A 24,458-nucleotide genomic window follows, 5' to 3' on the forward strand; every position below is an offset into this window, starting at 1 on the left:
AATTGACTAGAACATAACTCCTATAATGTGAGACTGTATTAGGAATATGCACTCTGCATCTTCAGGAAGCTCAGGCTCTACTTAGGAGCAGTCTTAGAAGAAATAGATCTTTTCGACAGGCTTTTAAACTCTGAAAATAAGTTCTTAGATTAAGAGTCAAGTTGCAGGAATATAAATGGTGTGGGACTATGCCTCTCAAACTTTAGAGAAGTAAAAAGTTGAGAGTAAAAATCCTACATAAAATGACTATCAGTAGACTCTGGACAAGTTCATTGTTATTTTAGCAGGCTGAAAGAAAGTATTTAAAAATTTCTAAAAACCTCAAAGAATTTGCCCACAAAATGCTGTAGTGGTGTGTTTTTTGTGCTTTTTTTTTTTTTTTTTTTTTTGCTTTTTCTATATATTTATTATAGGTACAACAGAGGTGTTCATAAATAGTTGTATAAAACAATGCTACAGTTTTAAGAATAGCTGTAGAAAGCAAATAGATGAGAGTGCATGATTAATTCTTAAGAAAATATTTGTGTATTTATAGCACAAAGTTCTGAGCAGAGTTAAAATCCTTAGGCAAAGTCTAATCAGAAGTCATTGTGAGAACCTCAAGATAAACATAGAATTTGCTACAGTTTTAAGAATAGCTGTAGAAAGCAAATAGATGAGAGTGAATGATTGACTCTTTTTTTTTTTTTTTTTAAAGATTTTATTTATTTATTCATGAGAGACAAAGAGAGAGCTGAGACATAGGCAGAAGGAGAAGCAGGCTCCATGTACGGAGCCCGATGTGGGACTCAATCCCGGGACTCCAGGATCATTCCCTGGGCCAAAGGCAGGGGCTCAACGGCTGAGCCACCTAGGCTTCCCTGAATGATTAACTCTTAAGAAAATATTTGTGCATTTATAGCACAAAGTTCTGAGCAGAGTTAAAACCCTTAGGCAAAGTCTAATCAGAAGTCATTGTGAGAACCTCAAGATAAACAATTTTTATATGATTTAAATTATTATAAAGTACTAGATCTTGGTGTAAGTTTACGCAAGTTATATTTTTATCCTTTTGAAAGGGAATTGAAGTTTACTTAGTTAATGGTAAAGAATAACAACCATTATTTAAAAGGAAATTTAAACTTACTACAGAAACTTTATAGATGAAAACAAACCAAAGGATAATGTCCACTGCAACTTTTTTTTATCCTGAAAGGGAAAATAATAGTTTATTAGATGAAATTAAAAATGTGAAGAGAAAAGCACTGATTTGATTTAAAATCCAAGTGTCTGTTTTTTGTGGAAACATTTTAAATGAAACGACCAGGAACAGACTGAAAATCTTTTTTTTTTTTTTTTTAAGATTTTTTTTTTTTTTAATTGAGGGGATCCCTGGGTGGCTCAGCGGTTTCGCGCCTGCCTTTGGCCCAGGGCACGATCCTGGAGTCCCGGGATCGAGTCCCGCGTCGGGCTTCTGGCATGGAGCCTGCTTCTCCCTCTGCCTGTGTTTCTGCCTCTCTCTCTCTCTCTCTCTCTCTATCATAAATAAAAAAAATAAAATAAAATAAATAAATTGAGAGAGCATGAAAGAGAGAATATGAGAGAGAGAGAGAGAGGCAGAGACACAGGCAGAGGGAAAAGCAGGCTCTTCACTCACTGAGCAGGGAGCCCGATGCCGTGCTTGATCCCAGGACCCTGGGATCATAACCTGAACTGAAGGCAGATATTTAACTGACTGAGCCACCTGGGCGCCCCAGATTGGAAATCTTAATTCTATCACACTTTGGGATTAAGACTATAGCAACTGTTCCACAGATTTCATACCAAAAGCTGTCAAGAGAGACTATTTCAACATACTGCTTCAGAGTACATTAAACAGTAAAAAATTAGTACTGCTGAATTGACACCTCCCAAACAGCACAGCAGTAAAATATAGGAAAGCCATCAGAAATGTAAGGATAGATTATAATTGTAACAAGATAAAGCAGGTAAGGTTTTGTATTCCTGGCTATGGAATTTCTGGGTCCAGGGATATGCTCATTTTAAGTTTTGGTGGACATTATCACCTTCCCTTCCCATTTATACTCTCACCAGCAGCTTAGGAGAGTGCCTGCTTTCCTATGTGGTGGTAAATGCTGAGTATTATCAAATCTTTCATTTTCTCCAGTCTGAGAAATGAAAATAGTGTCTTCTTTTGATTTACCTCCTGAATCATAGTGAGGCAGAAATTTGATGGTGCTTTGCCTAGGCTTTTAAGAAAAAGTTCAGGAGGTCATGTATTTTCTCTGTCTTTTCTCTACACATAATAGAAAGTAAAGACTTAACATTTTGTCTTCCATTAGAAAAGTTAATATGATTTGTAAACCGTATTTTATTTGATTTTCTTTCTGTATATAGGTTGAAGCTTGTAGATTGTATTGCAAGTTCTCTGCCCGGCCGAGCAGCATAGAAACTATTCCTTCTATTATTGAAAAGGTAAAGTATTTAATTACCAGTTCTCCAAGTGAACTGATTTTTCTCAGTTGCTCATACCTGTGTTATTTTTATTCTCCATAGAATAAGCAACAATTTGGTATATATTCAGGCAGTCAAAAATGATAGTGTTAAAGAACTATTTATATTTTAATGTTTACTGTCAATTATAGAAGCAGATAATTTTTGAAAAAAGTTACTCCTTTACTTCAGATATTAATGTTATTTTTTTTAACTGCAGAAAAGTAAAAAAAGATAAAATATGAAATCCTGGGTAACCCTTTTCTTACGCTTTTGCAAAAGATTAGTTTTGAAAATTAGTGCTAATGCACATAAAACTATGTCTTAATTGACTAAAGAGCATATTATAAATTAATTTTAGCTAACCAACATTTGTATGTGGAGTTACATTTGAGCTGTTTTAAAACCATGTGTTACAGAAACCATTTGACACATGTAACATCACAGCTTCTGAAAACTTATCCAGGTCATTAGGACTAGGAAGTAAAGTAGAGAGGTACAAGTTACAGAGTAAACAGGTGGCAGGCAGAGCCTGGTGGATAATTTCTAAGACTGCATGTAATATAACATGAAGTTTAAAAACCTAGGTGAGTATTTTCTCTCTTATCTCTTTTATTTAAAGCAAAAATATCTTTTAAAATATATACAATCAATAGTGGGCATTTCAATTTTAGTTAAAATTGTTTATTTCTCCAACTAGGGACGTCCAGAAGCAAGTAAAATAGCATTCCTTTCACAATTTTTAATTATCTTTAAGTGGATTATGTGATAAAGATTGAGAATTTTAAAATATTTTCTTCTATTTGTAAAAATTTAGGCAGTGAGAAGCAGTATTTATGGCCGTCCAGGTCCTTGTTATGTTGACATACCTGCAGATTTTGTGAACTTCCAAGTGAATGTGAATTCTATAAAGTAAGTAATAGTTATATTGGAGGAGCACCTAGGTGACTCAGTCGGTTAAGCATCTGCCTTCAGTTCAGGTCATGATCCTCAAGTCCCTGGATGGAGCCCCACATCAGGCTACCAGCTCAGTGGGGAGCCTACTTGTCCATCTCCCTCTGCCTTTCCCTCCCTCACCCACTGCTTGTGCTCTGTGTGTGTGTGTGTCTCTATCAAATGAATAAATAAAATCTAATAAATAGGGACGTCTGGGTGGCTCAGCAGTTGAGCGTCTGCCTTCAGCTCAGGGCGTGATCCTAGAGACCTGGGATTGAATCCCGCATCGGGCTCCTTGCAGGGAGCCTGCTTCTCCCTCTGCCTCTCTCTCTGTATGTCTCTCATGAATAAATAAATAAAATTTTAAAGAAATCTAATAAATAAAATAATAAAAAGTTAAACTACAGTTCTTTCTGTGTTATTACAGTGTTTGCCTTTTAACAATTTACATAACAGTTTATAAGTTAATCTTCATTTGTCTTAACTTTTGATCCTTTAATAATTACACTAAATCCTGGCCAAAGTGTTTAAGTCTGTTGATTACAATGGTGTTATTTAGTAATTATTCGGGGGTTAATTATTAAGTAAAATACATGGAACTACCTGAACACTCATTGGTTTTGTTTTGTTTTGTGTTTAAAGATTTATTTTATTTTTTTCATGAGAGGCACACAGAGAGAGGCAGAGACATAGGCAGAAGGAGAAGCAGGCTCCCTGTAAGGAGCCCAATGCAGGACTTGATCTCAGGACCCCAGGATCATGCCCTGAGCCAAAGGCAGATATTCAGCCACTGAGCCAACCAGGTGCCCCTCCCGAACACTCATTTGAAAGTATTCTTCCAGTGACCATAAATAATACACCCCTGTTAATGTAGTAGGAGTTACTTGGAGTCTTCATAGTATAAACCAAGAGATGAGGTGAGGTGACTGTTGAAAAGTTATTTAGGATTCAGCATAAACAATTTTAGTTTATCTCTGTGATTTAAAAATATTCCAACCCAGGTGTTACTATGATTTTCCATGTTCTCTTCCTTAAATACACACTGAGTGAATAAAAGTATAAGAAACATTTTTCACTGGTATCCAAGTCACCTCTGATAGGATGGATACTAAGGTTAATCACTGTGGGTACCATTTAGTATATTCCTGCTGTTGTGGACTAAGCGGTTCTCTAGTGACTACAGAGAGAAAATGTGCATTTCTGTATATTCAGTATACCAAAGAGTTGTTTCTCATTTTAAGACTCAGACAAAAAGGATATCTACCATGTATAATACCTGAACATGATAAAATATTACTAAGGGCAAGGAGTCTCTGATAAGTTAACTCTGTTAGCCTTCTTTAAAATTTTTGTAAAAATTGAATGTCTGTTTTTTGTGTGTTTTATATGCTCAAATTTTGTGTAGTGTATGATGTTTACTACTTACATGAAAACACCAAGGTCTTGGTATCCAGAATACTTACCTATGACAGTTTTAATTTTTCCTAATGCATTTTGTATTACTAAAATACTGACTCTCTCAGTGAGTGGAAATGTAGTGAGGTGGTTAAAGGCATAGACTTTAGAAACAGAAAGTCAGTCTAGTCTCTGCCACATACCACCTGGGGACCCTGGGCAAGTTACTTTCTGAGTTTTCCTTCACAATAATAAAATGGAGATAATGGTAGTGCCTGACCTCATTGCTTTGAAAACAAAATTTTTAGTAGCTTTTTATTTCTTTCTTTAGTTTTTATTCATGAGAGACCCAGAGACAGAGGCAGAGACAGGCAGAGGGAGAAATAGGCTCCCCAGGGGAGCCTGATGTGGGACTTGATCCTGGAACCCTGGGACACGCCCTGAGCTGAAGGCAGACGCTCGACCTCTGAGCCACCCAGGCATCCCTGCTTTGAAAATTAAATGAAATTAAATGGTGCATAATATTAAACACTGGCTCTGAGTGTGTTTTTTACTATTCTTGCAACAATTATTACTACAATGTAAAGCTATTAAGTCAAATATCCTGTCAATGAATTACTCATTTGGTTGGCTTTTAGATGGTATTACGGAGTAACTTTTAATTTACTAGATGTGATGAGGACGTTATGGTTATATAGGAGAAAGGTTTTATCTTTTAGAGCTGCATGGAAAAGCTTATAATTGCCTATAATTCACTTTAAAACGGTTCAGGAAACAAATTTGCATGCGTATTTGTGTGTGTTGTAAAGCGAATGTGGTAAAATGATATTAGTTGTTCAGTCTACATGGTGGGTATGTAGAGTTTATTGTACTGTTTTTTTCTACCTTATTGTAGATCTGGTCTTTTTGTAATAAAAAGTTTAAAACTTGGTTCTTTTAATTAACAGAACTCTTTATTTCTAGGTACGTGGAGTGCTGCTTGCCACCTCCTGTTAGTATGGCAGAAACTTCTGCTGTATATATGGCAGCATCTGTGCTTCGGAATGCCAAACGGCCCCTCCTTATCATTGGGAAAGGTAGCCTTGAATGGAACTCTAAATCTCGCTAAGCTGTTGAAAGAATGTGGATTCTATTTAGAAATTGTCTTCATTATTTATTAATATATCTAATATTTTGGGATCCCTGGGTGGCGCAGCGGTTTGGCGCCTGCCTTTGGCCCAGGGCGCGATCCTGGAGACCCAGGATCGAATCCCACGTCAGGCTCCCAGTGCATGGGGCCTGCTTCTCCCTCTGCCTGTGTCTCTGCCTCTCTCTCTCTCTCTCTGTATGACTATCATAAAAAAAAAAAAGTACACTTATTAATATATCTAATATTTGAAATTGGAGTATGAGTTCTTTTCCTTTAGCATTCTATATTAATTTTGAAACCATAGAATTTTTCTAGAATGCCCAGAGATCTTGTCCTTTTAAGGGAATATCACCCATTCTATTTCTTCAGCCTTATGTGTAAAATGTGTTTTTTTTTTCCGTTATAAAAATAATATTTGATCATTATAAAAAATTTTGGAAAATCCAGAAGATAAGAAGGAAGAAATGCCTTCCTCCAAAGACAACTATTTTGGGGGCACTTGGGTGGCTCGGTCAGTTAAATATCTGACTCTTATTTAGGCTCAGGTCATGAACTCAGGGTCATGAGATCAAACCCTCCACCTGGGAGTGTGGAGTGGAGCCTGCTTAAAATTCTTTCCCTCTTCCTCTCCTTCTGCCCCTCCCCCCTCCCTCACATTCTTGCTCTCAAATAAAAGAACAACTATTTTTAACATATAATACTTTTCATTTCTGCATATATATTTCATACACTCTGATCACACCATATAGACTGTTCTATTTATATTCTATTTATTTCATTTAATATTATAACAACATTTCTTCATGGTCTTAAATTTTTTCCTAAATAAAATTTTAACGTCTATTCATGTATATACTAACACTTCACTGACAGATATTTGTTTAGTATAACTGACAAACGTGTGTCCTCAACGCTTTTTCCATATTTAGGATTTAAGATAGATTCTCAAAAAGAAAATTAAGTTAAAAAAGTAATTCATTTTTGGTTTTTGGTACACATCGTCAAATTGCCTTCTCTCAAGGTATTGTACCAATTTATACTCCTGTCAGCAATTTATTTTGGTATCCATTATATATTCTAGAACTGAGAGGGCTGTAAGTTACCTGTGATCATGCTAGTCAGTATCAACTACTAAGGAACTAATTACATAGAAACTAAAAATAATTTTAGTGAAAATGGTGGACAACAGAAAAAAATCAAAGTCAGAGCTGAGTCAAAGGCAGCTATATGATGCATTAGCTCTGTGGTCCTGGCAAACAACTGCTTTGAGTCTCAGTTACCTCATTGTAAAACAAAAATATTAACTATGTAAACAGGATTGTTAAAATTAAATAGTAAGTTAGGTAGAAAGAACTTAGTAGATGCTAGTTTGTTTTCATTCTTATTTGAACCAACATTTGATCAGTACGTATGATAAGGCAGGTATTCTAGAAAACATTTGTAAGATATACAGAGAAATAGTGGTCCCTTCTATTTTTTTTTTTTAAAGATTTTATTTATTTATTCATAGAGACACAGAGAGAAAATAAGAGGCAGAGACACAGGCAGAGGGAGAAGTAGGCTCCATGCAGAGAGCCCGACGTGGGACTCGATCCAGGGTCTCCAGGATCACGCCCCGGGCTGCAGGCGGCACCAAACCGCTGCACCACGGGGGCTGCCCAGTGGTCCCTTCTAAAGATAGATTGGTAACAGATAAATACAGTGTACCTTTAAGTGGTGTGTACAGAGAGGGTGAGGTGGATTCTCAAGGGAAGTAGGAACAATTTGCTTGTGTAGGTGGTATGGAAAGACTCAGGAAGAGATGACATTGCTACACCTTGAAAAGATGGATGATAGCTCACTGAGTAGACAAGTCCAGGAAGAGAGGACTGGGTGGACAAAGATATTGAGGCAAAAAAGAGAATACAAGGAAACTTTCTGGGTGGAAAAAAAAGCTATTTTTCATCTGACATATGAGAAAATATTTTAAGGTATTAATATTGGGGGGAGCATTATATTGAATCTGAATGTACACTATACTATTTACTGGGATTCAGCAGAGAATTACAAGTTTCAAATATGGAGTAGTATTCTATGAGTGTTAAAAAAGAATATAGAATTAGATAGCTAAAAAGAATTATAATGGCCTTAATGACATTAGAAATGATATCATTCCTGTATTCAGATAGTTTTCAGTGTCCTTGAAGGCTTAGGGCCTGTGATTGTTCTACAGGCACGCAAGCATACATAAGAACAAATGATATGTGACCTGCTTAGGTTAGCCCTGTTGCAGTTCTACAATTGTAGAGCCTTTGAAAAGATCTATGGAGCTTTAGAAACTTACATCTCTCGTTAGAATCTCCATGCCCTAGTGTAGGAGACTGAGCAGTCCAGGTTAGCTGATGGTAAGGAGCAACCTGTGAGGTTAGAGAGAGCCATTCTCTGTCAAAGTGCTGCCTTGCCTACCTGGGCCTGTCAGTAAAGAATCTGTATTTAGGGAATTGTGAATAGTAATTTGGTAGGAACCATAGAATAGACCATTGAGAGCATCAAGAGATAAGAGATACAACTTTTGTTTTGGAGTAGATGTCCTTCAGAATAATTGAGAAGATTATTGGGGAGGAAATTAGTTGCTTTCTTGAACATTTTAAAATACCAAAGGTAAAAACCATAGTCACAGTTTGTTTCAGTGTAAGCCCTGTATAAACAGATTATTTGAGGAGTTCTAAAAGCAAACTCCTGTGAACTATTTTAAGAATCACAGTGCCTGGAGCATAACTGACTTGTCTAATACATTTGTGTTTCTGGTAGGTGCTGCTTATTCCCGTGCAGAGGAGGCTATCAGGAAATTGGTGGGGCAATGTAAATTGCCATTTTTGCCCACCCCCATGGGTAAGGGTGTTGTCCCTGATAACCATCCAAACTGTGTATCTGCTGCCAGATCCAGGTGCGTGGCTTTCTAGAGTTTTAGTACAATGGCTTGGCAGATCTTAGGCTAATTTAAATTATTTTGTGACTTTAGGGATCCCTGGGTGGCGCAGTGGTTTGGCGCCTGCCTTTGGCCCAGGGCGCGATCCTGGAGACCCGGGATCGAATCCCACATCGGGCTCCCGGTGCATGGAGCCTGCTTCTCCCTCTGCCTGTGTCTCTGCCTCTCTCTCTCTCTCTCTGTGACTATCATAAATAAATAAAAAAAAAATTAAAAAAAAATAAAAATAAATTATTTTGTGACTTTAATGAATCTAACAGAAGTTCTGAAATGTAATTTTAAGCATACCTGTTTCTTTTTAGACTTCTCAACACTTTAAAGATGTTGTCCACTACCTTCTGACCCTCATGGTTTTGGATGAGAAATCTGTAGTCATTTGAATTGTTCTCTTTTATGTAATATGTTCTTCTGTAGCTGCTTTCAGGATTTTTCTTTATCTTTGGTTCTCAGCAATTTGATTATGTGTCTGGGCATGGTTTTCTTTTAGTTTATCCTGTTCTCTGATCTTCAATCTGTAAATTAATGTCTTTCACCAAATTTATAAAGTTTTTGGCCATTATTTCTTCAAATATTTTTTTCTACACCATTCTCCTCCTTTCCTGGAATAATATAAGTTGTAGGCATTTTGACATTGTCCATAGGTCTCTGAAGATTTATCTGTTCAATTATTTTTTTAATCTTTTAAGTAGTTTATTAGAATTTTTTTTAATTAATTTATTTATTTTAGAGAGAGAGAGTGGGAGTTGATGGGGGTGGGGGGGAGGAGCAAGAGGGAGAGAGAAAATCTTAGGCTCCATACCCAGTGCAGAGCCTGACACAGGGCTCAATCCCATGATCCTGAAATCATTACCTAAGCCTAAACCAAGCATTGGCTGCCTAACTGACTGAACCACTTAGGCACCCTTGTTAGAAATTCCTTAACATGTTCTTTTTCTTTTTAAATAAATTTTTTATTTATCTTTTAATTGAAGTGTAGTTGACATACAATGTTGCATTAGTTTCAGGTGTAAAACCGTGATTTGACATCTCTCAACATTATGCTATGTTGTCTGTTGAGTTCTTTTCAATACTTTTGTCTCCTATTTTATAGTCTGTTGAGTTCTTTTCAATACTTTTGTCTCCTATTTTATATTTCTCTGTTGAGAGCTTCTCTCTTCCCATGTATTTGAAGTGTTTTTGTTTACTTTATGGAGCATATTGTAGTAGCTACTTTAAAGTCTTTGTTTACTAATTTCAGCATCTGAGTCATCACAGAATGCAAGTCTATTAATTTCTTTTGAGAATTAATCACATTTTTCTGGTTCTTTTATATATGGAGTATTTTTGGAATATATCCCAGATTTTAAATATTATGTTGCGAGATTATAGGTCACATTTACATACTCTGTAGAACGTTGGCTTTGTTTGTTTAACAAGCAGACCTAGTCAAGTTCACACTGCAAGGTCTGTCTTACCAGGGCAGTGGCTCCAGGGTCAGTTCATTTTCAAAGCCTTTGCTATGTTCCTTTGAATTTGTCCAAGTGTAAGCCCCCAGACATGTGCCAGTTCATACCCAGAACTAGGGAATTCTTTTCTCTTCTCTCTAGGACAACCCCCTGCCCTTTCCAGGACCCCTTACTGCTACCTTAGAGTACTACACAAATGGAACTGCCTTTGGAGCAAAGTAACAGACAGACAGAAAGATAAAAAGAAAGAGGGATTGTCCTCATACTCTTCACAGACCCCAGGGACCCCTCTTCTGGTTCTTCTTGCCTGAAAAATGAAGTCTCTTGTAGAATTTTAGTTGCTTGGGAGCTACTGCGATGCAGCTGTGTGGCAGGGCTGCTCTCAGAGCATGGCTGGGAGAGCAGGACAGAAAAGAAGAATAAGCCTGAACTTCCCCCCCCCCCGGGCTCCTCCCCAGCTTTCAGGGGCTCTTTTTTCTCATCACCTGGCCAAAAAAGACAAGGTTTCTCCCCAGTCTTTGTTGCCCTCCAGTTCTACAACCAGTGCTAGCCTGAGTCAAAGCCAGAAAATAAAAGAGGGGGAATAAAGCTTAGAAACTCACTACCTGAGTCACTTCTTTGACTCTTCTCCCAGTTCACCTACTATTGGGTATTTTTCAGAATCCTCAGGCAGGTGCTTTTTATATTTTGTTCAGTTTTCCATTGTAATCAGCTAGGCTGTAGTGGGCTTACCCAGCCTCGGCTGACACAAGAGGTCTCCTCTTTTTAGATTGTTAAATGCTTTGATAAACTATACATTTTTTCTTTTAATTTCTTTATTATGAAATATTCTAAATAAACATGAGAGATCATTTAATAAACACTATGTAACCCCCACACAACTTTATCAAATATAATATATAAAGTAATATGTAATATTAGGTAATTAAATAGTAATGTCATTGCTTTAGTTTCTAGGTTTTTTTCTTTTTTAGGAAACAAAAAGTCTGAAGTCTGATTCTGAAGACTTACGGATTCATTTATAGTCCTTTGAATAGCTTCCCTGATCTCATTCCCTCCCTCCCTTTCCACAATTCCCCATGGCTGTGCATTTGGTGTTTTTCATACTCTTATGCACACACTAAAATTAATTTTGAGGGTTTTTAAAATGTAATTTTTTTGCTCTTTTGATGTTATCTTAAATGGGTTATATCTCAGTCTATAAAAGTATAGATTATACCTTTACTTGTATTTCGTATTGATAATACATTGGACAGTAACCAGATTCTTACACTGTTAAGGTTTTAGTGTGTGTGTGTATTTATTTGAAGTTGGCTCGAGCTGAAGTTTATCTTCATTCCAGCCAAAATTTAAGAAGGTAATATTAATAGTGTAAAAAAGATTGCAAATGGCTTTAAATAATCAATAATTTCATGTATCAGTGAGGAAATCTATTCTTCCAATTGCATGTATTCCTCCCTCCTGCTCTACTCTATTTCTTTCAAATAAATAAAATCTTAAAAAGAGAAAAAACATAAGAGGGAAATATACAAGAAGCAGAAAAATGAGAAGTAAAAAAAAGAACACAGCAATTGTGATAATAAATTTTTTTGTAGAAAGGCAGACAGTATTGATTGAATCAGTAATAATGACAGTTATATATAAGAACAACATATGAAACAAATGATACAGCATAAAACAAGCAAAGATGTGTGAAGTAAACAAAGCAAAAATGTCTATTTTAATATCAATGTGGATATCAAAGTAAGTTATTTTTAAAAATTAGTTATAGTGACAAAGATATTAAATAGAAATAAAACTATTAGCAATAAATTGGATAAAGATTTTTGAATGCAATTTGGGAATATGAATCATTTGTCTTAAAAATATCTGCTTCTAGGGGTACTCGGGTGGCTCAGTTGGTTAAGTGTCTGCCTTCAGCTCAGATCATGATCCCAGGATCCTGGGATCAAGCCCTGCATCAGGTTCCCTGTTCGGTGGCAAGCCTGCTTCTCTATCTGCTCCTCACTTCTGCTCCACTCTCTCACTATCTCTCTCAAATAAATAAAATCTTAAAAAAAAAAAACCTGCTTCTAGGAATCAATATGAAATATGTACTAAGATTTAAGCAAAAAGATGTGCAACCCAGTCCAATTGATAACAAATTAAAATAAATTTGATATATGTGTTCTGCAAAATATGTAGCCTTTCAAAATTGTATATAAGGATGCTTGACTGGCTCAGTTGGAAGAGCATGTGACTCTTGAATTCAAGGTTGTGCATTTGAGCCCCATGTTAGGTTTAGAGATTACCAAAAAAAATAAAAATTTTAAGAGCAATGTAATGATAAAGGAAAATGTTTGTAGTAAGCAAAAGTGTATGAGACAGTATTATAGCAAACAAGCTCAACAATATAAAAATATACTTGCATAGAAAGAACACTAGATGAAAATATGTCAGTCTGTGAATAATAGCTTTTAAGTTGATAGTATTATTGGCTGAAGTTTTGTTTCTTTATACTTTTTCTGTTTTTTTTAGATTATCTACAGTAGACTTGTATTAATTTTTCTAATGATAAGTAATAATGAAATAGGTGTAGTGTTATATTTTTCTTCTTATTTCATCATTTAGATTACTATTTAAATAGAATAGCTTCAAAAATTATTTTGGTTTGAAAGATCAAATTTATCCTAGAAGATTCTGAAGACTGAAATAAGACGAGCTCCGGATTAAACTTTTCTAAATACTTCAGAAATTAATTTTAGAATAATTCAAATAACTATAGATATACTTTTTTATTATAACAGATTTTTCTTTTTAATAGGGCTTTGCAATTTGCTGATGTAATTGTGCTATTTGGTGCCAGATTAAATTGGATTTTGCATTTTGGACTGCCTCCAAGATATCAACCAGATGTGAAGTTTATCCAGGTACTCAGAGTAGAGAGGTTTAAAATCAGAGCTATCTGTAATTTATTGTTCTTCTCAGCTATTATCAGCTCTGCTCTCTTCTTGGCTTTTGTAGGTTTTTATAAATTGTCTAACATAATTACAGGTACCAAAGTAAGCCGCCTTTTCACGCCTATGAAACGTAATATGCCGCTTTCCTTCTAACCAGAAAACCTTTCAAAACCAAGTTTTGAATAGTTTGAAGACCATAATTTGCCTCTTCTTCATAGTTCAAGTATATTTAAAGGTAGACAAAGGGGTTTAAGTAGAATGGTAGACTAGAACAAAACATTCAACATTGTTAGGGATTGAATTGTCCTTTCAGATACCAAATTTTTCAAACACCCTTTGGTTAGAAATCTCTAAGTGCTGCTTTTACCTCACTAAACAGAGTAGAATATGCTTTGGCCTCCCTTTGATGGTTCTTGTATCATTATGATTCTCTTTCTAAGCAGGTTTCCTTGCTGGTATGGGAGGTACTGCTTATATGATGCAGCGTCAACCTGTTTGCCCTACAGAGATTGTGTTTGGTGACCCAGCTACGGTTCCTGTCTTCTCCCTGTTTTACCTTTTACTTCTTTTTTTTTTTAATTTTTTTTAAAGATTTTATTTATTTATTCATGAGAGAGAGACAGAGACAGAGACAGAGACATAAGCAGAAAGAGAAGCAGGCTCCATGCAGGGAGCCCAATGTGGGACTCCATCCCAGGACTCCAGGATCACACCCTGAGCCAAAGGCAGACACTCAACTGCTGAGCCACCCAGGCTTCCCTACCTTTTACTTTTCAAAGAGTCAGCTTCTAGCAGTCTCTTTTCCCCTGGGGCTATGGAGAACTAACACTGCAAATAAGCAAGACCTGGAAGACTTGGAAGATGGCTGCCACCTCTTGATTATCCCTCTTGAGTACAGAATAGAGTGCATCCCCTTTGGGCTAATTTACAGCTCCTTGGACAGCTATCTTCACTTTTCATTCAGAAATGGGACTTCTGGGTAAAAGGGAAGTAATCATGATATACCTTAGGAGTAGTTCTCAAAATGTGGTCCCTGGACCAGCAGCATAGCACCACCTAGAAAATCTGTTAGAAAAGCACATTTTTGGTTTTCACTTCAGGTCTTCTGAGATCAGAAACTCTGAGTTGGACTCTTGCAATCTGTGGTTTGACAAGGCTACTGGGTGATTTTGATAGCTCACATTTGAGAACTGCTCTAAGTAGGAATCCCAGTGTAATTAAGTAGAACCTTATTATTAATTAGGTTCAGAACTATAATTGATCAAGTCAAATGCATTCCTGTGTGCATAATAGAACAGTACCCAAATCTACAGAGTAGATATTAAAATGAGGGAAAATGATGAGGTTTCTGTCATAGTTGTGATTACTCAGAGTTCTATGGATTTTTACTTTTATTAAGAAATTTATTGGGGTGCCTGGGTGGCTCAGCTGGTTGGGCGTCCAACTCTTAATATTAGCTCAGGTCTTGATCTCACATTTCACAATGATGAATCTAAGCCCCAAGTTGGTCTCCATTCTGGGTGTGGAGCCTACTTAAAAAAAAAAAAAAATACTGACTATCAGATCTTCAGCTCATTTATTCAGCCTTCATTGACTCTTTAAAGATTTTTAAGAATAAATATGGCTCTATCTCTTTTTTAGATTGATATCTGTGCAGAAGAATTGGGGAATAATGTAAAGCCTGCTGTGAGTTTGCTAGGAGACATAAATGCTGTCACTAAACAGGTAAGAGCTTTTGTCTAGGTTTTAGTTTATGTGGATTGGACTTTAGGGAATAGTCAGTACCTAAAAATGTTTCAGCCTTGATTCACTTGGTGATGGATTTATTAATATCTATTTTAAACACAGTTTATGCTGGAAAGCTATTCTTAAATATAACTTCGGAACTCAGTAAATCCAACTGCTTGTATATAAATCATTTTTATGTGAGTAAGCCACGCATTTTTAGAAGGCGATTGAAGACGTAAAGGCATTTAGTAGGCAAACAGTGATTTGTAGGATTCAGCTGTCTGAAAAATTATAATACAGCTTCCAGAACTGAACTTACAGCCAAGAAATGTCTGGGAAAAAAAATCTAACTTAGTATTTCTTTAGGCAGTAAAGAGATTTTTACTCTTCAAGTGATACTTAGTTATCCAGATTCTTATTTGTACATAATTTATGTATTTCATTATAACAGGAGATAAAGTAGAGTCACATTTATTATTTGAGTTTAGATACAAATCGATACTGTTACCATGATTATATAATATTATGAAGCACTCCCCAATCACATATTAAAACATCCTGGAGCATTTGGTCTGTATCTTGGGAATCCCTATGTATTTGGGGTTATTGTCCTTCCCACAAGGATTCTGTGGTGGGGGTGATTTTCCTTCTAGTGTCAAAGGCTGGGGAGGGCATTAAAGCTTTCCCTGTGTTATGTAGAGAGGTAGCATTTCCCCTGTGTTCTATGGAAACTCCAACTTTAGGTGGGAGTCCACACTAACCCAAACAGAAGCTTTCCATATTGTCTATCAGTTGTTAGCCACTTAGAAGAAAAGCAGTATGAGTGATATGAATGGCAGGAGAGTATAGCAGTATTGTCTTCTTTAATAAGAGATTGCTGTGTTAATATGACTTAAGTTCATTTTGAAAAAGTAAAAGTGGGGTTTTTTTTAGCTTTTAGAACAATTTGATAAAACACCATGGCAGTATCCTCCAGAGAGCAGCTGGTGGCAAACTCTGAGAGAAAAAATGGAGAGCAATGAAGCTGCATCCAAGGTAATATGAGACTCATGGAAACTCAAGAATACTTTTGGTTTGTGGCTCAGTTAGCTCTCTCATAATATGACCTACACATTCCCCAAATTGCCATGCTATACAAAACCATGCAGTAAAAACTATGGGGCTCATGGAAAAAAGGGTTTAGAGGCACAGCTCTCCAAAACTTTGTGAAACATTAAGATAGGAACTTTATAAAAATGGCAACAGGGACGTCTGAGTGGCTCAGCGGTTTAATGACTGCCTTCGGCTTAGGGCATGATCCCAGGGTCTCGGGATCAAGTCCCACATCGGGCTTCCCGCATGGAGCCTGCTTCTCCCTCTGCCTGTGTCTGTGCCTCTCTGAGTGTCTCTCATGAATAAATGGATAAAATCTTAAAAAAAAAAAAAAAATGGCAACAGAGGGATGTCTGGGTGGCTCAGTTGGTTAAGCATCCAGCTCTTGATTTAGGTTGGGTCATGATCTCAGAGTTGTGGAATGGAGCCCCGCAGCAGGCTCTGTGCTCAGCAGAGAGTCTACTTGAGATTCTCTCTCTCTCCCTCTCCCTCTGCCCCTTCCCCCCTCAATTGCTTGCATGCACATGCTCTCTCTAAAATAAATGAATAAATCTTCAATAAATAAATATAAAAATGATGGCAAAGTTTTGCACATGTTATATGGTTAAAAATATGTATATATGTGGTGTTTTTCCTTGAAAAAGATCTGAAGTCTCTTGTGGAAGTGGGCATTAGAAGGGTTGCAGCTTTTGAATTAGTGTGAAGTAGAAGAAGGAGGCTGGCTTGACATTGGACAGAAAGTTGTAAGAGGCCATGTGAATGGGTAGGGTTCACTGTCCTCAGTTTGACCTTGGCACCAAATCACACTTAAGAGATCTTTTGAAATCTTAAATCCTGGAGCATGTTTTTTACCTTTAAGGTACAAGTCCGTCAAGGTGTGCATGATAGGTGTTTCATCAGAATTGAAAATTTGATCAAATGTTAAAAAATTTCAGCTTTATTGGAGTAAATTCACATAGGAAATTATAAGGTATTTAAAGATATATCAAGGTGATTTGATATGCATATATATTTGGAAGGATTCCCCCCACCTAGTTCATTAACACATCCATCACCTCACTTTTTTTTTTTTTTTTTTTTTTTGCAACTTCCTCATCTTTACTCATAGACTCATAGCTTTGCCTGGTATCTATTTTTTTTAAGTATTATTATTTTTTTAAGATTTATTTATTTATTTACTTATGATAGACATAGAGAGAGAGAGAGAGAGAGAGGCAGAGACACAGGCAGAGGGAGAAGCAGGCTCCATGCCGGGAGCCCGATGTGGGACTCGATCCCAGGACTCCAGGATCGCGCCCTGGGCCAAAGGCAGGCGGTAAACCGCTGAGCCACCTAGGGATCCCCTTGCCTGGTATCTAAAGGCTTTGGGAGTTGTATGATTGTGACACCACCAGATCATCCACTTCTGGCAGTGAAATGAACCACTTCTGCAGGATGTGGTGATTTCTGTTTAGAGTCTTTGTATATAAGCAGAATTTTTTCTTTGATTGTGAGAAAGGTAGTTCTTGATTTTTTTCAATGTTTTGTGTATGCATCTTGGTTCAGCTGGGTGCAGTTTTCTGTGTTCATGTAGTGTTTCTCACTGATAGAATCTTGCATAAGCAAATATGAAATTTGAGTTATGCTCATATTCCCAATTATGTCATGTCTTAGAATAAAATCACATTTTCAAAACTAGCAGAATTAATTATACGTAATTCTGTGTTTCATTGGAATTTTAATCAGTGGCTGTTTCTATCAAGACCCAGTCTCAATTCTGTTTTCCTGAGTAGTGTCATGATTAATCCCTTCTTTTCCCTAGGAATCATATTAGTTTAAGATGGAAGGAACTTGCCTCTCTTCTCTGGTGCAGGAGTATAGGAGGGTGCCTCATCCATCTTATGTATAATCTCGTTCATTTGAAAAGGCTATAAATGGTCTCCACCAAAAAAAAAAAAAGTGAGGTGATGGATGTGTTAATGAACTAGGTGGGGGGAATCCTTCCAAATATATATCTCGTATATAAACAGGTCAAAATAGCACAGGTGAAGAGGCAGTGCTGGGAGCACATGGAACTGTTGCTGCTGAAGCCCCACGTGGCTTGCTGTCTGCTCTAAAAGGCATATGGCTAAACAAAGGCACTTACCTTGCTCCATTCAGAGACTGGAATAATGGGTGAAGCATATCCCCTTTACTCTCTAGTGCATGTGGAGAAGAACCAGATTCTCAGATTCTCTAAAATCCTGACTTCATTTTTATTGTAAGTTTAAGGGTATATTTCAGATGAAAATATTCCAGAATAAAATTTTTACTTTTTCTAAAGCAGTGTTTTCCTAAAAGTACTCAAATAAGACTGTTTAGTTTTGTTCAACCCAGTGTCTCCAGCTGTCTTTACTGTAGGACTTGTCTGACTGGTATGCTAACGTGTGTGGTGGACGTCCAGGAAGAACGTTTTTTCCTAGTTTATTCAGTTGTGTCCCGGACTGGGTCTGAGGGACCCAGTCTTTTTCTCAGCATGTCCCACAGTCTTGTTCCCAGGTCCAGTAGCTTCTCAGGGTGGCCATTTGGGAACCTCATAGCTTGTTCTTTCTGGCTGTCTCTGAATAGTTTGATGGTAGCTTCTTGACATTGCTCGCTTTTCACTGTATCTCATTGTAATTTGATTATATTTCCCTCAAATACTTTAGGAATTAGCTTCCCAAAAATCCCTGCCTATGAATTATTACACAGTATTCTACCAAGTTCAAGAACAACTACCCAGAGACTGTTTTGTGGTAAGTGAAGGAGCAAATACTATGGATATTGGACGCACTGTGATCCAGAACTACCTTCCTCGTCACAGGTAAGGCTTTCAGGAAAGAGATTTTGTCTTAAATTGGAAACTATAGTAGTGCAGGTTCTTAAAACATTTGAGGATTTCATATGTTCAGTGTATAAGGACATATTTCATGGAAGTATTCTTAGATGAGATTTGGTAGAGTTTTTATATGTCTGTGATTGTGTGAGAATTTGTATACTTCGTGTTCCAAGGATATGTTTGTTCATGGTCTTCCAAGCAGTCATGAGAGACTTTTCTTTCATTCTACTTATCCTTGACTAATTGGTCTTCATAACCTAAAAACTTTATATTAAAGATAGAAAATATCTTTATTCTTTATTTTACACATGAATATGACTAGATTGTGCCAACCCCACCATCAGTATGCCCCAGAGGGTTTCATTTTAGTTTTGTTCCCCAACAGGCTTGATGCTGGCACTTTTGGAACAATGGGAGTTGGTTTGGGATTTGCCATTGCAGCTGCTATAGTGGCAAGAGATAGAAACCCAGGGAAGCGGGTCATTTGTGTGGAAGGAGACAGTGCATTTGGGTTTTCTGGGATGGAAGTGGAAACCATCTGCAGGTAAAACAGCATTTCTTTCTCCAAAATATAAAAAATTATACATAAAGTCTCACTTGCCTAATAAATGCTTACCAAATGTTCACCATGTGCCAAGTGCCTTGTACATAGCTATTCTGTGCTGTGTCCTGAGAATAAAAGTATGAAATAACCCTGGCATCTTTCTCATCCAGGACAGTTTGTTCATGACTTCTTTACTATATGCCTAAACCTACAGAACTGAGACGAGTAGTTTTAGTTTTGAGATTGCTGCAAAAAGTTCTGGTCTGAGAGAAGCTTGTTTTCTGCAGGGAAATAGCAGAGCTTTATTCTTAAGATCACAGCCTTGGGGCACCTGGGTGGCTCAGCCCATTAAGCATCTGCCTGGGATCAAGCCCCATGTCAGGCTCCCTGCTCAGCAGGGAGTCTGCTTCTCCCTGGCCCTCTGTTGCTCCCCCTGCTTGTGCTCTCTTGCTTGCTCTCTCTCTCAAATAAATAAATAAAGTCTTAAAAAAAAAAAAAAAAGAGCACAGCCTCTCGGTCACATGACCTGGATTTAAATACTGGCTTGACCATGTTAGAGCCAGGTGATGCAGGTGATAATGGGTTAAGTTACTTTTCTAAGCTTTAGTTTCTGCCAAAATAGGGAGAAGAATAGTAAAGTTCCTACCTTAGAGGACAGTTGTGAGAAAAAAAATGAGGTGATCTAGGCAAAGCTTGAGATGACTGCTCACTCAATGTGAGCTTTTCAGATTATGTTTATAGTTATGAGGATTCATGGAGAAACTCGTGAGCCAAAGATCCTACTATACAAGTATGGGGATTTTTTTTCTCCCTGGTTATTTAAACTATAGTAAAATCATTCTATATTCTTAGCCAGGGCTCTTTTTAGAACTTTTGGTTAATCATGTTTTAGGGCTTTCAAAGCTTTGGCATATAGCACTTTAAAGACCAGAAAGAAAGCATGTGCTTGTTTGAGTGTCTCCATTGACATTCAAGTAGTACACACCAAAAAGATGATTTATGGGAAAGCCATCCATCTTAGAGAGTCATGATTCCCTTTTGAGCATGGAGAGCAAGTAGTTACCACAATCCTATTATGTAACAGAATCCTATTATGTAACAGTTTTGTTTTTACACCTGGTCTCAGAAATTAGGTGTGTAGAAAATAAAGTTCTTTTGTTCTTTTGTCAGTCATTAGTAAAGTTTTATCATCCTTTTGTCATTAGTAAAGTTTTATCATCCTTTTTTTGTCTTTACATTTAGCACATTATTAAATATTCTCTTGTTCTCTGTTTATTGCACCATATAATGGTTTTTCTAATTTTGAGTCAAGTGGTTTGAGAGAAGAGAATGTATGCTAGTCACTTGTATAGTCCCACAATATCTAGCAAGTGCTGGTTATCTATGAGGAGTTCAGTAAAAAGAAAGATACTTTTCAAATAGTACTCGTAGGCATCACCTAGAAGTGGTGCTTCAGAGAGTATTAAATATGGAAGGTGTCATGAAAACCAGGGTTCAGAAAACCAGGGTTCTGTAAAGCTCAGTGGAGTCCATAGATGCATAGTGGTAGAACCAAGTGTACTGACCTCTAATCTTAATCCTTTCCTTGACTCCATGTTTCTATTAATGGCTTGATGTTCCTTATTAGGATAACAAATACTTAATTTTTAGTCTTCAATATTACAAAAAAGTTAATGGAAAATAATCCATTTTCAAGTTAAAATTTCAGCCTGAAGAAAAGACACTGCTTTAGAATGACAAATGATTTCCTTGATATTTTGCTTCTAATTTTAGGTACAACTTGCCCATTGTACTTTTGGTGGTGAATAATAATGGAATTTACCAAGGTTTTGATGCAGATAGTTGGAAGGAAATGTTAAAATTTGGAGATGCTACTGAAGTGTAAGTAACCCAGAACAATGTGTATTTAATTTCTCTCACTTATTTTAATATTTCCTTAAAGAATCTGCTGTACTGGAATGTGTTTTTTTTTGTCAAGTGAGTATTTGTTTACTTATTATTGTCAGCCCCTCTAAAGGGCAGGAACCCTGTCTGTGTGGCTCCTCTTTGTACAACCATCCATGATGGGGTGCTTCAGTTTTTTTCCATTTTCTTTTTTCTTTTCAAATTTTTATTTAAATTCTAGTTAGTTAACATATAGTGTAATATTGGTTCCAGGAGTAGAATTTAGTGATTCATCACTTACATATAACACCCAGTACATGATGGGGTGTTTCAATAATTTATGATCGGGAAGCCATGGAAGACTCAGTCAATTAAGTTTGATGTCTAACGTTTGTTAATGAAAGGGTTTATTGCAAAATGCTCTTGGTCCTTCTATTCCTACTACACTATGGAGGAAATGGATGTTAACATATTATTTATGATCCAGGGATCTTCCTTCTTTTTATTATTTAACAAACTCTTGCTTATCTGATGGCAGAGTCAAAGTGAGGCAGTATTGTAGCTGGCCATGGAGTATGAGATGTGAATTTGTGAGTCAGTCTAGGAGTGGAGCAGGGTATGAGTATGTTTGCTTATGTCTCACTGACTTCATTTCTCACTTTGCTGCTTTTTGCTGTATTGCAGTAGCCATTCCTTTTTTCTTCTTTTTCTTTTGGGCTCATAGTAGTTGATGCACTGCACTGCACTGCACTGTTCAGTATAGTAGCCAGTAGCCATATGGGGCTATTTAAATTTTTTTTTTTTAAGATTTTATTTATTTATTCATGAGAGACACAGAGAGAGAAAGAAGCACAGACACAGGCCGAGGGAGAAGCAGACTCCCTGCAAGGAGCCCGATGTGGGACTTGATCCCAGATCCTGGGATCACACCCTGAACCAAAGGCAGACACTCAACCACTGCGCCACCCAGATGTCCCAGGGCTATTTAAGTCAAATTAAAAAGTCAGTTCCTTATTTTAACTAGTCACATTTTAAGTGCTCACAGCAGCAGGTTGCTAGTGGCTGCTCTATTGGATAGCACAGATATAAAACATTTCTAAATTTTTTTCTTTTTTTTTTTATGATAGTCACACAGAGAGAGAGAGAGGCAGAGACACAGGCAGAGAGAGAGAAGCAGACTCCATGCACTGGGAGCCCGACGTGGGATTCGATCCCGGGTCTCCAGGATCGCGCCCTGGGCCAAAGGCAGGTGCCAAACCGCTGCACCACCCAGGGATCCCAGATATAAAGCATTTCTATCACAAAAAGTCCTATTAAACATTGTTGTATAGACAATAAAAATGTATGGAAAGTTTAGGGACACCTAGGTGGCTCAGTCAGTTGGGCGTCCGACTGATTTCAGCTCATGTCATGATCTCAGGGTCCTGGAATTGAGCCCCGCCTCAGGCACTATGCTCAGCAGGGAGTCTGCTTGAGGATTCTGTCTCCCTTTCCCTCGGCCCCTCCCCTCCTCTAAAATAAGTAATCTCTAAAAATATTTATATATGGAAAATTTAATATACTGGCATCTTTAAGTGTTGAATATAAAAGTATGCCTTTCAGTTCAGCCTAAAATTTTCCACAAATTATTCCAGAGAATGACTTTTTTTTTCTTTGACTTACTACCTTTTTTTTAGGGCTCCTCCAGTCTGTCTTCTGCCAAACTCACATTATGAGCAGGTTATGACTGCGTTTGGAGGCAAAGGGTATTTTGTACAAACACCAGAAGAACTCCAAAAATCACTGAGGGAGAGTTTGGCAGACACAACTAAACCTTCTCTGATCAATATCATGATTGAGCCGCAAGCCACACGGAAGGCCCAGGTAAATTCATTTGTTAAGCAGAAATCAGAAATGCATCACCCATCCCCTCCCCAGAAGTATCTAGAAAATGAAACACTCTATTCCCAGAGTTCTTTCATTGTAGTGTATTTGTGAACTCTGTTCAGAGTTCTTTCTAAACCATTTCTGAGTTTGGTACTTTCTTGTATTTTCTCAGTATTTGTGAAGGTATGCACTGGGTGTACTTTGTTACTTGCCAAGAATAGCATGATGAGCAAACCTGGACTCAGCCCTCATGTAGTGGAGCTTAGAGACCAGTAGGGGAAAGGAACAGCCTACTTACCTCACAACTGATGCATTACAACAGAATGAGGCAGTTGCTCTGAGGGAAGCCACCTAATTCTGAACCAATATACTACTAAGGAATCTGATTTATACTGGAGTCACAGGGGAAGTCGTTTCAGAGGAACTGATGCTTAAGCTGAGATCTGAAAGATAAGTAGGGTCAGTCTCAAGCAAAGAGGCTAGGGAAGAGATGTGCAGAGGCTCTGGCAGTAAGGAGCAGGGCAAGCCTGAGCAACTGAAAGAGGGCCAGAGGGGCTGAAAGGCAGAATGTAGAGGAAGCACAGTGGGCGGATAAGACTGTAATGGGAAGATATATACAGTTATGTTCAATATTGGTAACTCTCTCCTCTGTAACAAAACTACAGTGTAGATTATAGCAGTAAAATAAATGCCACAGCATGGAACATGATCCTGTCCCATGCCAGATTAAGTTGCTTTTCATATTGAATTTTGTGCTCTGATCCTGGTCCTGCCAGTTGCCCTCTCTTCTCTATCTGTCTGCCTTACTTATACCTTGTGTATCAGCTGCTGTTTTCAGAGCAGATCATTTTTTTCAAGAAGTTTCTGTCTTGGTTCCTTATACATATATAGGCTGCAAGATCTTTTTTCTTTTTTGAATAAGGTAGTAGACCTGGACAATCAGTTAAATGTAAATTAACTAATTTGGAAACTATAAAATACATAAAACTCTACTAAAATTCTATTTTTGTTTGGGTGCCTGGGTGGCTCAGTCAGTTAAGCATCTGGCTTCAGCTCGGGCCATTGATCCTAGGGGCCTGGGATCAAGCCCTGAATTGGGCTTCCCACTCAGGGGAGAGTCTGCTTCTGTCTTTTTCTCTCCCTCTGTCTCTCCCTCTGCTTGTGTTTGCCGTCTCTCTCTCTCTCTCCCTCAAATAAATAATATCTTAAAAAAATAGATCAGAA

General features: G+C 37.4%; 1 protein-coding gene across 10 annotated transcripts in view; it reads left to right on the forward strand.

Annotated features, from left to right (window-relative positions):
- COLQ (collagen like tail subunit of asymmetric acetylcholinesterase) overlaps nucleotides 1-24,458 on the forward strand; it is a 112,657-nt gene that overhangs the window by 8,689 nt on the left and 79,510 nt on the right. For all 10 annotated transcript variants that reach the window (XR_003137326.3, XM_049099571.1, XM_025448680.3 and 7 more), the window contains 11 exons: nucleotides 2,377-2,454; nucleotides 3,290-3,384; nucleotides 5,767-5,879; nucleotides 8,723-8,858; nucleotides 13,149-13,254; nucleotides 14,926-15,009; nucleotides 15,946-16,047; nucleotides 18,771-18,925; nucleotides 19,326-19,484; nucleotides 21,258-21,365; nucleotides 23,045-23,231. Coding sequence is in view for 9 of the 10 variants with exons in the window: in XM_049099571.1 (XP_048955528.1) it covers nucleotides 2,377-2,454; nucleotides 3,290-3,384; nucleotides 5,767-5,879; nucleotides 8,723-8,858; nucleotides 13,149-13,254; nucleotides 14,926-15,009; nucleotides 15,946-16,047; nucleotides 18,771-18,925; nucleotides 19,326-19,484; nucleotides 21,258-21,365; nucleotides 23,045-23,231 (1,323 nt within the window). In the remaining variant the exon portion in view is untranslated. The remainder of the gene's footprint in view (nucleotides 1-2,376; nucleotides 2,455-3,289; nucleotides 3,385-5,766; nucleotides 5,880-8,722; nucleotides 8,859-13,148; nucleotides 13,255-14,925; nucleotides 15,010-15,945; nucleotides 16,048-18,770; nucleotides 18,926-19,325; nucleotides 19,485-21,257; nucleotides 21,366-23,044; nucleotides 23,232-24,458) is intronic.

This window comes from Canis lupus, chromosome 23, assembly GCF_003254725.2.
Source record: "Canis lupus dingo isolate Sandy chromosome 23, ASM325472v2, whole genome shotgun sequence".
Classification (NCBI taxonomy): domain Eukaryota; kingdom Metazoa; phylum Chordata; class Mammalia; order Carnivora; family Canidae; genus Canis; species Canis lupus.